The 16,628-nt window shown below is 51.4% G+C and overlaps 1 protein-coding gene across 7 annotated transcripts in view; it reads left to right on the forward strand.

Annotated features, from left to right (window-relative positions):
- The first annotated feature begins 211 nt into the window (after positions 1 to 211).
- Positions 212 to 16,628, forward strand: part of PHF2 (PHD finger protein 2) — a 93,333-nt gene continuing 76,916 nt past the window's right edge. Inside the window, exon 1 of one of the 7 annotated variants that reach the window (XM_086315638.1) lies at positions 212 to 353. Coding sequence is in view for 4 of the 7 variants with exons in the window: in XM_086315635.1 (XP_086171761.1) it covers positions 982 to 1,079 (98 nt within the window). In the remaining 3 variants the exon portion in view is untranslated. Of the gene's footprint in view, positions 354 to 587; positions 1,080 to 1,336; positions 1,647 to 1,940; positions 2,134 to 16,628 lie in introns of those variants that run through there. The other 6 variants (XM_086315635.1, XM_086315634.1, XM_086315633.1 and 3 more) reach the window with 6 other exon arrangements.

The raw sequence follows: 16,628 nt of genomic DNA on the forward strand, positions 1-16,628 counted from the left end.
CTGAGGGCTCAGCATCAAGGGAAGTCCACAGATCTTGTGAAGGAGGGAGGGCAGTCCCCAGCCAGGAATAAGGGAGAAAGGGAAGTTGTATTCCAGCCAGAAACTCAGTTGGGAAGGTAGGAGGGAGGAGGCAACAGGAGGAACAGCCCCCAAGCTGCCCCCCTGCTCTGCTGCTTATCAGAAGAAACTTAAGAGTCAAGTAGTTGCTCCTCTGCCTTCTTAACCAGGAAGGACGTCTTCCTTCTCCTCCTCCAGGGTCTCACCCCACACCCAGGGGTCTCCCAGACCTGCCTTCCCCTTGCATCCTCGGGCCACCTTCTACTCGGGGAATCCCCTGACCCACCTTCTTCCAGGTGACTGTCTTCCAGCTCACCTTCTCCCCTTCAGGGGTCTCCTAGCCCACCTTCTCCGTCTTCCCAGCCCACTCTCTCTCCCTTCAGGTTCCCCGACCCACCTTCTCCGGGCAGGGTCTTCTGGTCCCTCTTCTCCCCCAGCACGGTTCCCCCGGACCACTTTCTCCCCCGGCAGAGGGGTACCCTGGCCCGCCTTCCCCGCGGTCCCCGGCCCGCCTTCCCGCGGCGGGAGCGGCGGCCCTGGCTGGCGGGCGGAGGCGGCGCCACCCGGGGCGCTGACGTAGAGGCCGCTCGGCGGCCGGGGGTCCCTTCGGTGGGGCCGCGGCTCCCCGCCCGCCGCCCCCGCGCGTCCATTCCCTTTTGTGTCCCGCGCGCGGCCCGCTCCCCGCGCACACTCGCGCCCTGCGCCCCGCGGGCCGGCGGGCGGCTCCCGGCGCGGCCCTGCACCGCGCGCCCCGCTTTGTGTGGACGCGCCGGCCGGGTGCGCGCGGGCTGTCGTGCGCCCCCGGCCCCGTCCCCGGCCCCGGCTCCGGCCCCGGCCCCGGCCCCGGCCCCCGCCCGGCCCGGCCCGCCCGGCCCGACCCGGGAGCGCAGCGCGGGCCGAGGGGCGGGCGGGCGGCGCGCGAACATGGCGACGGTGCCCGTGTACTGCGTCTGCCGGCTCCCCTACGACGTTACCCGCTTCATGATCGAGTGCGACGCCTGCAAGGACTGGTTCCACGGCAGGTGAGCGCGCAGCCGCCCGGCCCCGGCCCCGGCCCCGATCCCCGTCCCCCGGGCCCCCGGCCCCCGGCCCCGGCCCGGTCCGGTGAGCGCCCTGCAGGCCCCCGCCCGCCCGCCGCCTCCCGCCGGCCGCGCGCCCTTTTGTGCCCGGGGCGGGGGCCGGGGGCCGGGGCCGGTCGGGCGCCCCTCACTGCCGCCGCGCACAAAGCGGGTCCGCGGGGGGCGGCGGGCGGGGGCCGGGCCGGGAAGTTGGGGCGCCGAGCAGGCCGGACCGCCTGACAGCGGGCCCGCGGAGGCCGGGCTCCCGAGGCCCAGGCCCGGCGCCTCCCCCGCGAAGTTGCAGGAACTTTCCCCGCGCGGGCCCGGGAGACGCGCGAGTGGCGGGCTCGGACGCCGGCGGGGCTGGGACGGACGTGGGGCCCGGCCAGGTGGCGGCGGCGCGCCCACCCTCCGCCGCAGCCCGGAGCTCCGGCACCTTGTCCGGGAGGCAGGGACCCCTGCCCGGCCCCAGCGGGGCTCCTAGACACGGCCGGCCTGCACATCCCCGGCAGGCGTGTGGGTGACAGAATGGTGGGTCTGTGTGGGTGTTGTGGCTTTGCCGCCTCCTCTTTGGCCGTCACGTTTCCCCGTTCCCCTCCCTCTGTGTTCCAGACACAGGCCCACCCTGGTTTTGACTTGACCTTCTGCTCTCAGAGGAAGATGGGGTGGGGGGAGGTGAGGCTTGGCCTTTGCCCGTGACCATGACCTGGCCCTGTGCCGAGTTTTCAAAAGCCAGAGGCCCCTTCCCACCCAGAAGTAAGTGGCGGAGGAGGAAGAGGAGGTGATCCTGGTGCCCAAACTGCTCCAACAGGTTCTCCTGTGTTTGGGCCTCAGCGGAACCGCCAGAGGCTGGCCAGGGTAGTGTGCCCTCCTAGGCTCCAGTCTTAGACCCAGCAGGAGCAGGGCTGGGGGCAAGAGGCTGTGTGTGTGCTGGTACGTGGTCCCTCAACTTCCAGAGAGACAAGCCCCTCACCCCCTACCCCGGTTTTAACTGTGGATGGGCGAGTGGCCCTTAAAGGTAGGTTGTGTTATCTACTTCTGACAGTTTGCATGTGTGGGGCTAGGCAGCCAGATGTGACAGGGCTTGCTTAGGTTGGTCAGTGCCAAGCCTGAGTCCTAGCTCAGTGCCTGTGCCAGGGACACCAGTGAGGAGGGCTGAGCCGCCATGGGATAGGAACTCCCACTGAGATCGTGGGGATCCTGGGCTGCCTTCCCAGGACTGTGGAGACCCTGCAGAGCAGTGGAGGCTGGAGTATGGGCATTGGGGTCTGCCCAGAACAGTGCTGTTATGCACACCCACCAGTTGGCATCCTCTCAGAGTTCATGGCTGGATCAAGGGTGCGGGCTGCCATATGATCGTTCATGGCTCCTCAGGTCCAGAGATGCTGAGAAGCTGGCCGGGAGTGCCCTGAAAGTGGTGGGACCTCTCCCTCCTCCCCTACCCCTACCCAGGGCCTGCAAGCCTGCCCAAGGTGCCCAGGCTGGAGGAGTGTGAGGGCCTGGGAGGACCCTTGTGTGGCTTCCCTCCTTTGAGTTGGGCAGGCAAAGCCAGTTCTGAGCTGGACTTTGAGAAGGGGCGTAGTGAGTGGGAGGAGCGGAGTGGATAGGGAGAGACCTGGGAATGAGAGCGAGCAGGGGAAAGGGGCTGAGGGCTGGGATGGTGGCATTTACTGGATTGGCTTAGGTAGAGACAGGGAGAAAGATGTGCCCTGACACCTCAAAGGGGATGTTTGGGGGAAGTCTTCTCTCTTTATTTCTTATTTCTCATGTGAAGTCTTTGATTTAATCTGATATACACACAGATCATTTGACCAGCACAGATTCATTTCCACCTATGTGGGGTCACCCTACGGTCTGAAAGGGGCTGTACTTCCCTTGTGCCATGGGGCACATCTTCTCTGTGTGTAATCAAGGGTCCTTTACAGAAGTGAGTGAACCCTGAGGGGCCAGAGCACCTCCTGTAGTGCTTCGTCCCCTGAGTGGCTCAGGGGAGGTGCTGTGTTGGGAGAACATAGGGTCAGAGTTTGGGACCATTGTTGGCGAGGTTGGACAAGGCTATATGCGGCCCTCACACCCCTGGGCAAACCTCCCACCTCTCCTGTCATGACCCTTCTCCACTGTGACAGAAAGGTGTATGACATGATCCACAATGTTTCCAAATCTCCAGATATTCCTGGATGGATGACCCTCTACTCTTTTCAGATCCATGTACCATCTGTACTGTTGTTCACTTCATATTCAAACATCTCAACTCACTTTCTAAAAGTTTGAATACTTTGTAACTTTTTGTGTTGAGAGAATTTGAAGAGTTACAAAAAAAGGTACAGTTTCCCTGTACCCCACACCCTGCCTCCCCTAAAGTTAACATCTTATCAAATTATGTTGCAAGCATAGAAACAGGCAGAAACACTGGGGCCACACTGCTAACCAAACTTCAGGCCTTGGGCAGATTTATTTAGTTCCAGGACCCCACATTGCATTTCACTCTGGTGTCTCCTTACTCTCCTGAATCTTTCTGTTCCAAGGAAACTTCGTATCATTCCCTGAAATAGAACATTAGTATAACTTGCTGTAGACAGTACTTGTAAAAATAAACATAACTGTGAAAGTAACAGGCTCCCTCTTGTTCCACCTGTGACCCATCACATCCCTACAATGAACCCCGCTTTGGATGGATTGGAAGGGGGTCTCTGAAGTTACTTTCACTCCCAGTGGCCAACTCTTTGCTGGTAGGACTCTAGTAGCAGTGCCGGCTGAGATCATGGTTGAGGCAGTCTCCTTCCATAGGGGAAGAACCTGCTCCCAGGATGTGTCCACCCTGGCAGGAAGCCTGGAGAACCCTGACTACCCCTTCTGGCATTCTCTGCGGCAGTCTTTCTGCTGGACCGAGCTGGTACTTGGGCAGCCAGGAAGGCAGGAGCTCGTGTTCCACCCTATCTTGACCATGACTGGTCACTCCTGGGGCTAGGATAACGTGTCAACCCAGTCTGCCTTCCTTGCACCCACTGCAGTGTCACCTGGAAATTGATTGACTGGGAAGGGATAGATTTTGTGGCTGGGTGTCCTCAGAGCTGTCTTATCTGTCTGAGCAGATATGGCACCACTCAGGCATTGGGAACCTTCCTCCTCAATTGGGGTGCCACAGAGCCAGAAATGGGGGCCAAGAGATGGGGGGCTTCTCATGCTTGTGCCTCCTGCCAGACCCTGTGTGTCTGCCTTTGGCAAGTCGTCTAACTCTAGACCAGTAAGTAGCTCTAGGGAGTGACCTGGACATCTCACCTTTTCACCATCTTGATGTGAAGAGTCTCTGTGAGATATCAGAGATCCTGAAGCTTCCTGACCCTCTTTAAGTTCCTGTTGTATTGAGCTTGAAGGGTTTTTGGAAGCATAATCAGTAAAGTTGATTTTAAAGAGTTTGAAAGCTGAGGTGCTGTGCCAGTCCTTTAGAGGCGGAAGTTCCATTTATTCCTCAGCAAGTACTGTGGGGTGCGTGTTCTGTATGGGGTGCAGTGTTAGCTTTGTGGTTTCCTGGGGTAACAAGGCAGATCCCCTTGCCTCTTACAGGTTTTCTTCTGTGAGAGTCAAACTTGTGGGCTGGGAGTTCCATCCCAGCCTGGGGAGTGTTTCAGAGCCGGAGGAAGCATTGTGTGGGGCAGGGAGGTGCATCAGGGCCAGCCTGCAGGTGTGGCTGGAGACAGGAACCACTCTGGGGCACTGAGCAGAGCAGTGGTAGGAGGGGACTGAGGACTTGACAGGGGTCCTCTGGATGCTGTGCACGCAGCTGGGGAAGAGGACGGGGACAGGGGTCCCTGCCCAGATGAGAGGGGACAGGCAGGACCTGGGGTGAGGACTGGGGTGGGGAGAAGGGGTTGAATTCTACAGGTACTCTAAGGTGGGCTGGCAAGACTTGCCTGGTATAGATCCCCTCTGATTGCTGTGTGTTTGTCCTGCCATCTGGACTCCACGTGCCCTCCTCGCCAGGGCCCTATCTCTGTGCCCATCCTCCCCAGGACTGGTTGACCTTTGTGGGCTTTTGCCATGTCTTTCACCCCACCCAGCCTTAAGCTTTTTAGGGCAGATCCTCTTCCTGGGTCCTTGGCCCTCATGGCTGCTCAGTACCACGGAGTGGGATGGTGGGTGGCTCTGTTGGCCAGCGAACTGTGTGAACTTGGAGAGAAAGAAGGGCTTGCCAGGGCTCAGGCCCTCAGTGCCGCAATCTGGGAGAGCAGAGCTGACAATTAAATCTTCTAATGTGAGATCCCTTAATATAGTGGGAAGTGCCATTCACATGGCGACCGAGTTGTGGCATGTTTGACGTGGTTAGGAATAATGATTTGTCATTTTAAAATGAAGAATTCTCACTGAATGAGCTTAAGAAGTTCCAGAGGAGGTTGGGGGAATGTCCTGCCAAATTATAGAGGGCAGAACAGATATCCCCTGTCCATCGATCCTTTCCAAATGAGATGAAACTCAAAGGAAGCTACTTGGAGCTCATGGTAATCATCAGAATGTTTGCTTTTGTTGAAAATATTGGCCTGGAAGCATGCTTGATGCGGGCCTCTGCACTGCAGCCTGCATTTGTTTGGGGCCTCTTGGGCTTAGGTGCGGCTGCAGATGGCCTGAGTTCGGGCAAAGTTTGGGATACTTGAAGCGGACCCTGCCACGCTCAGGTACCATCTGTGGGTCCATCCCCTCACCTCTGTGATCATGGCACCTGGCCATGTGCAGGGCCTTTTTCCAAAATAATGAGAAGTTTTGCTGTTAGGAGGGAGTGTTGGCCAGAAAATAATGTTCCACAACAGAGTATGCTAGAAGAATCCAACTGCTAAGATTCCGGTGTGGGTAAAGCAAAGCTATTAAGTGACTGGTGTGACTAGTAGCACTGCAGGGCTCACACTCTGTCTGGCCTTTGTGGTGTCAGGATTAGTTCCCAATCATCCTTTTTTATTGGATGGTGGTGGGCCAGGCAGGCCACCTTGGCCTCCTACTTCTAGCACAGGGAGAGGGCCCTTGTCTCCTCACCCACTGCTGGTGTAGGCATCTCTGCCAGGGGTGGGGGCAGAAGTGGCATTTGGCATATTCTGGCTCAAGTGTGCTGAAAACTCCATACCTGTCCCTGGGTTTGAAAATGCAGTGTGGATAGAGACATCTTCGTAGCGGAAAGGCCACATCCGGTGGCAGGTAGGGAAGCTGGGCTCTCTGCACACCCTTGGTGCCTCAAGTGTACCCAGCAGCCCCCCGGCCTCCCACTTAGAGCCATGTCTCCATCTCTGCACCCTGCCTCCATGTCTCACTCCAGCTCCATTCCCTACTCCTGTCTGTCTCAGTTCTCAGCTTTTTGGCTTGGTGGTGAGGCTAACAGCGCTCTTTGGAATGGGTCTTGGCCCTGTGCTTTAGGGCACAGGGTCTCTTCACTTCCCTCCAAAGTGTTGGGTCATCTGTGGACAAACGTAGTTAGAATTCCAGCCAGTGACTGGCTTTGCCTCTAAGCATAAGAACTGAAGGTCCTTGTGGTGTTTGTCCAGGCAAATGGAGAAACAAGCCTTTCATCCTTTTTTTAAAATTAGGGTGAAATTCACATACCATGAAATTAACTGTTTTATAAATTTAAGTGTTAGTCGCTCAGTCGTGCCTGACTCTTTGCGACCCCATGGACTGTAGCCCACCAGGCTCCTCTGTCCATGAGATTTTCCAAGCAAGGATACTGGAGTGGGTTGCCATTTCCTTCTCCAGGGGATCTTCCCAACCCAGGGACTGAACCCGGGTCTCCCGCACTGCAGGCAGATTCTTTACTGACTGAGCTACAAGGGAAGCCCCTAGTGCACAGTTAATAGCATTTAGTACATTCAGGACATTTCGCAGCTGTCACCTCTGTCTAGGTTGTGAACATTTTTATCACCCCCAAAGAAAACCCATTAGACAACTTCCCCATTCCTCCTCCCGTCAGTCCTGGACAACTACCCATCTATTTCCTGTCCCTATGGGTTTATCTATTCTGGACATTTCATATAAATGGAATCATACTATATGTAACCTTCTGTGTCTGTCTTCTTTCACTTAGCATAATGTATTCTTAGGATCATCTGTATTGTGGTGTGTATCAGAACTTCGTTGACTTTTTATGGCTGAATAATACTCCAGTGTAAGGATATACCACAGTTTGTATATACATTCATCTGTTTAGGGTTATTTGGGCTTTTTCCACCTATGGCTATTGTCAGTAGTGGTGCTGTGAACATTTGTGTACAAATATTTGTTTGAAGACTTGTTTTCAGTTGTTTAGGGAATTGCTGGGTCATATGATTAGTCTATGTTTAACTTTTTGAGTAACCAGCAAACTGTTTTTCCACAGCATCTGCACCATTTTACGTTCTTAACATCAATGTGGGAGCAATCTGGTTTCTCTTCATCCTTACCAACACGTTGTTTTTTATTTTTAAAATTATGGGCATCCTAGTGGGTGAGAGGTGGTATCTCATTATGATTTTGGTTTGCATTTCCATAATGGCTGATGATGTTGAATATGTTCTCATGCACTTGTCCATTTACATATCTTCTTTGGAGAAATGTCTGTTGAAACAGGTTGCCCATTTGAATTTTTTTTTTTTTAAATTTTAAGAGTTCTTTATATATTCTAGACAATATACCCTTATCAGATACAAAATTTGCACGTGTTTTCCATTTGATGGGTTGTCTTTTCACTTCTGTGTTAATGCCCATTGATGCATAAATATTTTTAATTTTGGTGAAGTCTAATTTGTCTTTTTCTTCTGTTGCTTGTGCTTTTGGTGTTATATCTAAGAATCCATTGCCAGATCTGGAGGTCATGAAGATTTACCCCTTTGATTTCTTCTAAGAGTTTTACAGTTTTAGCTCTTATATTTAGTTTTTGACTCATTGTCAGTTGATTTTTATATATGATTTGAAATAGGGATCCAACATCATTTGTTTGCATGTGGGTGTCCAGTTGTCCCAGAGCCATTTGTTGGAAAGACTATTTTTTCCCTATGAAAGTCTTGGTGGCCTTGCTGAAAATCGTTTGACCATATCCACGAGGATTTAATTCTGTACTCTCTTCCATTCCACTGGTCTGTGTGTCTGTCCTCCTGCTAGCACCACGCTGTTTTGGTTACTGTAGCTTTGTAGTAATTTGGAAGTGGGAGACTTCCAACCTTGTTCTTTTTAAAAAAATTTTTTTGAATTTTTGGGACTCCTTGCAAATTCCATATGAATTTGAGAATTGGCTTCTCCATATCTGCAAAAAGGGCTTTTGGAATTTTGACAGGGATTGCGTTGAATCTGTAGATTGCTTTGGGTAGTATTGACATCTTAGTATTATATCTTCTGATGTATGAGCATGGGGTGTCTTTCCATTTATTTAGATTTAGGTATTCCCTGATTACTTCCAGCAATTTTTTGGTAGTTTTCAGTGTGCAAGTTTTAAATTTCTTGATTAAGTTTATTCCTAGGTACCCCATCTTCTTGGATGCAACTGTAAGTAGGATTGTTTCTCTAATATCTTTTTTGTATTTGTTGCTAGTGCTTTTACACATTTTAATTTTTTTTTTTTAATCACCTTTTAACATGTGGTGGTGAAATTTCCTGAACCAGACATGCTTGGGTGCAGGTGCTGAGGTATGCACATGCTCAGCTGCTCGCCTTTGGATGTCATGTGTCCAGAGTGTGTGCATGCCCAGGGAGGAGTGCTACTTTCCTTTTTAATCTTAAGTGTTCATTGAGCCTTCCCTCTGTCACATCCTGGGTTAGGCATTTTTCATACACATGTGGTAGGGGTGCTTCTTGTGTTGTCTGGGGATTGCCATACAGGTCTCTGTATCCTTTATGGTGACCGTTAAGGAAGTTACAACTGAGTAGTCAGGGCTTGCTGCTGGGTTTGTAGTGTATGTGGCCTTGCTGACCTTCCCACTGCCTCTGAGTGCTTGGTGGTGGTGGGCCTTTCTGATTGAGAGGCAAGCAAGCTGAGGCTAGAAAGATCAGCTCTCTGAGGTCAACACTACCACATGATAGGCTGGGACGACAGCAGCTCCCTCTACCAATGCCCCTTCATTGATGTTAATGACAAGGTTCAGTGCCTGGGACCCCAGAAGGTGAGAGTTCCCAGCAGTTGTGAAGCTGTGGGTTGGGTCAGCCCTGCTCCTTGGGCTGAGCAGCGCATGAGGGCAGCGAATAAGCTCCTGGGATGGTAGTGCAAGCTGCTGACTAAACCATGAGCCTTATGCTGGGGTAGGCTGCTTGCCCAGGAAACTTTGGGCACAGTCTGGCTGGATGCATCTGGGTCTGGGTCCCTCCAGTAGGGTGCCGTTTTCTGCTTCACATAAAAGTGCAGGGTGGAACTCATTTCTTGTGCTCTACACAGCATGGGCTGGGCACAGGTCCCATGGTGCTGGATAAGTGTGAGTGGCTGGATAGGCCTTGGAGACTGCCCTGGGGCCAGGTCTGAGCTCATAGATGCCTCCCCCTGGGACAGCTAGACTTACGCTGGTAATCCCAGACTGATGCATGATCAGCCCAGCTACATGGACTCTGATACTTGAAAATCTTTTTGTAACTTTGTGACTTTGCCTCTCATTTTATCCAGCCCCTAAGAACTGCCCCCAGATCAGAGTCTGGATGTGAATTCCAGCAAAGTTGGGCTGGAAGGGGAGTGAGAAAGTGCTTTCTGGGAACAGTGGGGGCACATAGGCCCTTCCCTGCCCAGGCTCCATCTCACCACCCTCCTGGGCTGACTTGCTGTCACCTGGAGAGATGACACAGGAATAGGTATTCAGCCCCCATCTCCTGCAGAAGAGGCTGAGGCCTGGGGCCCTGTGCAGTATGACTCTAGGCATCCTGGGACAATCAAGAAACTGCAGCCTGATCCAGTCTGCCTGCCAGATGAACAAGGCCCAGAGAGGTGTGCAGTGAGCTCCCCAAGAGGACTCCCCAGACCCTGTGGGGAGGGAGATCCCATGACACCCCGTGAAGCAACACAGTGGGTGTGCATCAGAGCTGCGATGGGTTCTCACTAAACATCCTTCTGCTGACATTTGCAAAACTCCAGGGTTAGTTGCCTTTGTTGGTACTTATGGAATCTCTTTCCTGGAAATTTAAGATAACTATGGCTAATCTCCCAGCTGTTTTGGAGCTATTGCTCATGAAAAAGGGGGTGCCTGGGGGTGGTGATGCCTCATTGCTCCCAGCAAGATACTTTCTGTCATCCCCTTGTTCTTTCAGCAGCTTCCCGAGGGCACCACACTTGGGTCTGCCTAGGAGAATCTGGCTTGGAGAGGGCCAGCAGCCAGCCTGGGTCACTGGCTGATAAGTGGCACGTGGGGCTTTGCCATCCTGCCTTCCCCTTGGCAAGTTGAAAGTCTGGCAGGCACTGCTTCACCTGTGCTGTTGGAGGGTGAAAGTCTTAGCTGCTGTTCGGTCTTGTGGTTCTCATGATACCCTGTTGTCATGGTGACCTTTTGATCCCAGTTTGGGTACTTATGTAGCCGACCCCCGTCCTGTCCTGGTTCTGCCCCTGGACCTCTCCAGCGTCCCTCTCAGAATCCTGGGCCCCTGTCTGCCAGAACCCCTGCCCCCTGCCCAGTGTGTAAGCATTAGGTACTTGCATTTCGGTCCCTGGCTCCAGAAGTGGAGGTGGACAGGGGAACCTGGGCGTGACTCACTAAGTGGGGGTGGGCATCTTTGTGAGTCTAGGGGCCGTGTTGTATTATATCCTCTCACTTCACTGGGCCACTGCTAGGTGTGGGACTAGGGCTCTGAAGACTTGTACCTAGGTTGCCTCAAAAGCTGTGCTTTCCCAGACCCTGCACGCCATGTCCCAGTCCTGCCCATCCAGTCCCCTTCTCCAGCTTCCCAGGGCACGTGGTTCCTTTCCTTTGCTCCACAGACAGCGTGACCCTCTGGAATAGAAGGTGGGTGTTGGTGGGACCAGAGAGCACCATGTGGCTCTGCTCCTCCTGGCGCTCAGCGGCCGAGGTCCAGAGGTGCAGCTCTGCCTGATCCTTCTGCAGAGCAGCCGTGCCAGCCTCAGGGCTGTGAAAAAACCAAGTGCTGGATTGAAGCTTGGAGAAAGAGGCGGACAGATCTGCATTCAGTTTGAGAAAAAACTTTTTGATAATTGAAATTGGCCCTAGACTGGACTGTCTGGGGAAATATACCATGCACGTTAAAGCAGGATCTCTCCATCTGGGCTCTGTCGACACTGGGACCAGAAAGTTCTTTGCGGGATATGGAGCAACCCTGGCCTCTGCCTACTAATCCAGGAGCACCGCCCCTCAGTTGTGACAGCAAAAGTGCCTCTAGGCATAGGCCGATGTCCTTCGGGAGATACAGTTGTCCCTGGTGGAGGAGAAGAGGTGACTGAACATCTGCAGAAACATATTCACTTTCGTTGGGTGGAAAATGGAGCTTCTGACCCCTTTTCTTTATGTTTATTGTGATAGGAATAACTGCATTTATTCACTTAAAAATAGTTATTTGAACAAATTTGCAAGTGGAATACTAGGATCTGGCTTTTTAAAAAGGAGTGTGAAGGAATCGGTAGTGAAAAGTTATCTTCTCTCCAGAACCAACTCGATTGCAGCTCTTTAAGAAAAGCTCCAGGGAGATTTCTGTTTATACAGCATCTGTGTGGCGCAGCCGCCCCCCTCCCTTTCCTCAGGCACACAGGCGCATAGGCGCATGCTGTGGGCACGGTTCTGCCTGGGACAGGGGTCTCACCGAGGGCTCCATTGTGCTGTCTGCGCTCAGGGATGCATTTTCCTGACTCCTAGGTCCTGGTTGGCGTTAAGCTTTCTTCTCATCTGTAGCAACTGCAGTTTTGCGCAGGGAGCATCCTGGTACATATAGTTATGTGGTCACATGTACAACTTTATCTGTTGGATAAATCCCAAGATATAAGGCTGCTGAGTTGAAGGGGAACGCATTATAGGTTTTAAAATTGCCAGATAGGTTGTACAGATTTCTCTACACACTAGCAACACATTTTCTGAACTTTTTGATTTTTTTTTGTCAACTCTGTCTAGAAGGTGAAAAATTGTTTATCTCACTGTGGTTTTAGAGTGCAGTTTTCATACATTATTACTTCAGTTGCTAGTTGTCTAGTTATTAACTCACTTTTAAATTCTTTTTGCCCTGCAGTTGTAGGATTTTGGAAATGGCCCTGATGCTTTCTAATAAAGACAAAAAGAGCAGATTGAATCTGAGAAGTAAAATGAGAGGCAGCCTTCTTCTGTTGGGTCAGGGCAGGGTGGGATGGGTGTCACTCCCATGCTCTCCGTCCTCCTGCTCCAGTAGTACTCTGAGCCCCTGCAAACCTTTAGGACTGGCAGAGGGTGAAAGCCCACTTGTTTGCTAAATATCCCCTCTCCCTTCCTTTTTAAAGTAATTTTATTTATTTATTTTGCTGTGCTAGGTCTTTGTTGCTGCGAAGGCTTTTCTCTAGTCGCAGCGAGCAGGGGTTACTCACCAGTTTCAGTGCATGGGCTTCCCATTATGTGGCTTCTCTTACTGCGGAGCACAGGCTCTAGGGCGTGCGGACTTTAGTCGTTTTGGCTCCCGGAATCTAGAGCACAGGCTCAATAGTTGTGATGCACAGGCTTAATTGCTCTGTGGCATGTGAGTTTTTCCTAGATCAGGGATCGAACCCATGTCTCCTTCACTGGCAGGTGGATTCTCTACCATTGAGCCACCAGGGAAGCACCCCCTGCCACCTCTCCTTTCCTTTTGAGTCTTATTGTGAGGTCAGCCTCATTTGCTTTTATTTCTTTAAGAACTTTTATTTTAGACTTGTTTTAGGTTTGTAGAAAATTTGCAGCCTTGGTTGAGTTTGTGCATACTCTGGCTTAGTTTCCCTGATTGTTAGCGTCTCACATCACTGCCCTACCCTGGTCACAGAGCAGGAGTTCATGTTGTTCCATTGCCATACACTCCCAACTCCTGGTCCTCCCCACAGAACCAGGTTTGCTTTAGGCCTTGCGTGCCTTGTCGTGGCCTCTCAGATCCCTTTGTCCTCTGATCCTGACACTGAAGACCCTCCAGAGTTTGTGTACCTTTGAGGAACCATGTCTCTGGCTTGTGTGACTTCCTTGTGGCACCTTCACACACCCCTAAACCTGGGACCCCAGCCCCAGCATGGGCACTCTAACTGCTCTTGGGGCTGTCTGTGATCCTGTGAGAGAGCTGGGCATCACTCAGCAGCCCCATGGTGGTCCCTGCAGCACAGACATGGGGTGTATTCCACGTGGTCCTGATCACAAAGGCTGCCATTAAGGATCATGGTGCTGCTGCCCTTTCACAGTTTCTTCTAGATCTCAGAATTGTTTTGTTTTATTAGATTTCAAACTACTCTTTGGAAAAGAAAGATGTAATTAGGGTGGTCTTTTGCACCTCCCCTCTGAAAAGCTGACTGAGAGAGTGGCCGCTCCCCAACCCTTGTGCTCTGCCTTGGGGACCAATGTTACCACCATCCAGACACTTCAATGGCTCCTGCCCTCTGGACACACCATTGGAGTAGGGTGTGCGAGTGGGGGTGTCCCAGGGAGCATTTGGTCCAGCCCTCTCTTTTGCAAACAAAAAATGAAGCTCTTTCCAGACCCTGGGGCGTTCCCACAGATGGGCTGGAACCCTCCTGGTTGGTTCTGCCCTGGGGAAGGCCCCCTGCCTCCAGTGCTAAGAAGCACACGTTTGAGTCCTGGAAGCCCTTTATCCTCTGTGACTTCAGTGAGTGATTGATGACTGTGAGCCCCTATTCGCCTTGTGGTCGGGCTGCCTATCTGCAGTGGGAGGCTGTGACCAACTGGCCTTGAGTTTCTGGGGTCAGTAGGACGTGGCCCGATGCTGTTCTGGTAGAGGCCTGCCTGCTGCTGGGTTGTCCTTCTGGAGCCTCCCCTCTCTGCCTGCCCTCCTGCCCTGTCCGTGGAGCCTCTATCACCTAGGAGGCCTGGCCAGCTCCCCGAGGTCCCTTGTTGGAACGATGGATCAGGATCCAGCCTATCTTCAACATCCCCTGCCATCCCAGAGCTGGTCACTAGAGGCCTGAGGGATGGCAGAGCTGGGCCTGGTTGTGTCCTTGCCACTTCCCTGCTGACGCTCTGGGATTCCAGGATTCAGTTCATTTTTAAACTCCTGGGGCAGTCCCTGTACAGATGGTCCCTGTGCTGGGGCCGCGGGTCTGGATGATGGCTCACGGTCACAGCACCCTGTTGTACCGGGGGTCCTCTGGGAGCGGACAGTCACCTCGTGGTGCTGGCCTGTTCACCGTGATCTGCACGCACTGCAAGTTAGTGAAGGAAAAGGCTCTTGGCGAAGCCACCCAGCAGCAGTTGGCAGCCTGCCATTCTGACCAGTCGCTTGGCAGGAGAATCTTAAAGGCCTTTCCGGAAATGTCCTGTCTGTAGGGCGGAACTATGGACACGGCCTAGTGTGCTTGTGCTTGCTGGTATCGTCAGCGTCGGATGGACAGAGGACCCTGGCGCCCCTGTACAGTGAGATCTAAGGTCTTGTGTGCCTCATCTCGTCCGCAGGGCCTGTTCCAGGAGCCAGGTGAGGCCCCTGACTTAGGCTGGATGTGGTCAAGCGCAGCCAGTGTCCTTTTGCCATGCTCACTGCCCAGTGGCTATGATGGCTGCTGTTGAAGTGTCCCTTGAGGCCCAACTTGTACCATCCTAGCCCCATGGCTTGGTCCCCTCTGGGATAGGGTCCATCAAAAGGCGTATCATAAGATGCTCATCTCAGAGGGCTGCAGCACACGTCTGCTCCAGGCCCACACCTTTTTTTGTGCCTTCTGAGAGTCTTGAGCAAGTGCCCACTGGAGCCCATCCAAGTTTCCATAGCCTGATCTTTGCTTTTCTTGTCCTCTATGGTAAACACATGAACACACACAGACACCAAAAAAAAAAAAAAGCAAAGGACAGATATTAGAATGTTCCACCAGGATAGAAGCACACCAGTTAGTCCTCCATCCAGATGTGGCCACACTACAACCAGAGCACATCCTTCATCTGCGCTGTCACCTGGAGGGTCACAGCACAGAGCTGGATCCCAGGCCCTACCCCTAAACACCTTCCAAGGGATATGTTAGGGGCTGAGGACAGGCACCTCACCTCCCTGGGCCTAGAGTGTTATTTCTGTTGATATGACCTTGGATTGCATTTGCTCTCAGGTCAAATTTGTCTTCCCAGCCACCTTGTGAGTCTCTGAGGATTTTATCCAGATGGAAGGCTGTAATTCCCAGAGCTTGTATTTTCTGTATATCTGCATATAATTGGTTTCCTTAGAAACTGCTGGAATAAATGCTCCAGAACCTGCTTCTGATTTTTAAAGAGAACATGCCATTTATCTGGAATATCTATTAAAAATTCACCGATTCATTTTGATATTTGGCAAAACTAATACAATTATGTAAAGTTTAAAAATAAAATAAAATTAGAGAGAAAAAAAAAAAAAAGTTCACCGGGACAGGTTTAAAAATATATAAAGAGACATTTTGAATATTCATTTAATATATCAAGGATTCTAGACTCTTATTAGATTGAGGGGATGATTAAATAAATTATAATGTACTCACAATAGGAAATTATTCAGTCTCAAACAGTAGATGTTTATGACAAGATTTTAATGATATGGGAAAACATTTACACTATAATATTAAATAGGAAAATAAAACAAGATGCTATATCATCTATATAGGATGTTAGTTGGTATGAATCAATTAAAACAGAAGACATGCTGGAAGAAAATGTTAAGAGGGTTGAGAGTGTCTTTTTTCCTGTTGCTTTCATACTCATCTGTACTTTTCATCTTGTTTTCTAGGAACATAAGGTTACTTTTATAAGCAGAACTAAAATAAGCATGAAAATAAGGTTGTCAGAGTGTAGAGGTCATCCTGCCCTTCCTCGCATTTTACAGGTTTTGTAGACTATAGTAAGGCCCCTGTATATGAACAAGCTCTGTTCTGAGAGCAGGTTTGTAAGTCCAATGAATTTAGCCTAGGTACGTAACTAACACAATTGGCTATATAGTACTATACTATGATAGGTTTATATTACTTTTCACACAAACAATACATAACAATCACAAAAAATAAATACCGTATTTTAAATCTTACAGTACAGTACCTTAAAAAGTACAGTCGTGCCAGCTATATTGCCGCTGCGTTTACGCTTGCTTCCAGACACCTTGGGCTTGAAACAGACACTGTGCTACGGAACTCTATACAGTACTGTAGTGAAGTACACAAAAGTACAACTGCTTGTAGAGAATGCACGCACGTGACACTTGTGTGATTGTACGTGAGAATGCACATTCGCATCTTTGAAAGTTCTCGAGTTGAAGGTTCATATGTAGGGGACTTACTCTATAGGTTTTATAGACACTTGGGAATGAGTGTCTCCCAACCTCACAGCCACCCGGAAGCTAGGCTGAGGGCAGCCTTCTTTAGGACCCTTGACTCTGAAGGTCCTTCAAGCAACCTTTCTTCTGATGCTATCCTCCTAGCCCCCA

Source organism: Bos grunniens, chromosome 8 (assembly GCF_055505025.1).
Source record: "Bos grunniens cultivar Pamir isolate PY7600 chromosome 8, Bosgru_T2T1.0, whole genome shotgun sequence".
Classification (NCBI taxonomy): Eukaryota; Metazoa; Chordata; class Mammalia; order Artiodactyla; family Bovidae; genus Bos; species Bos grunniens.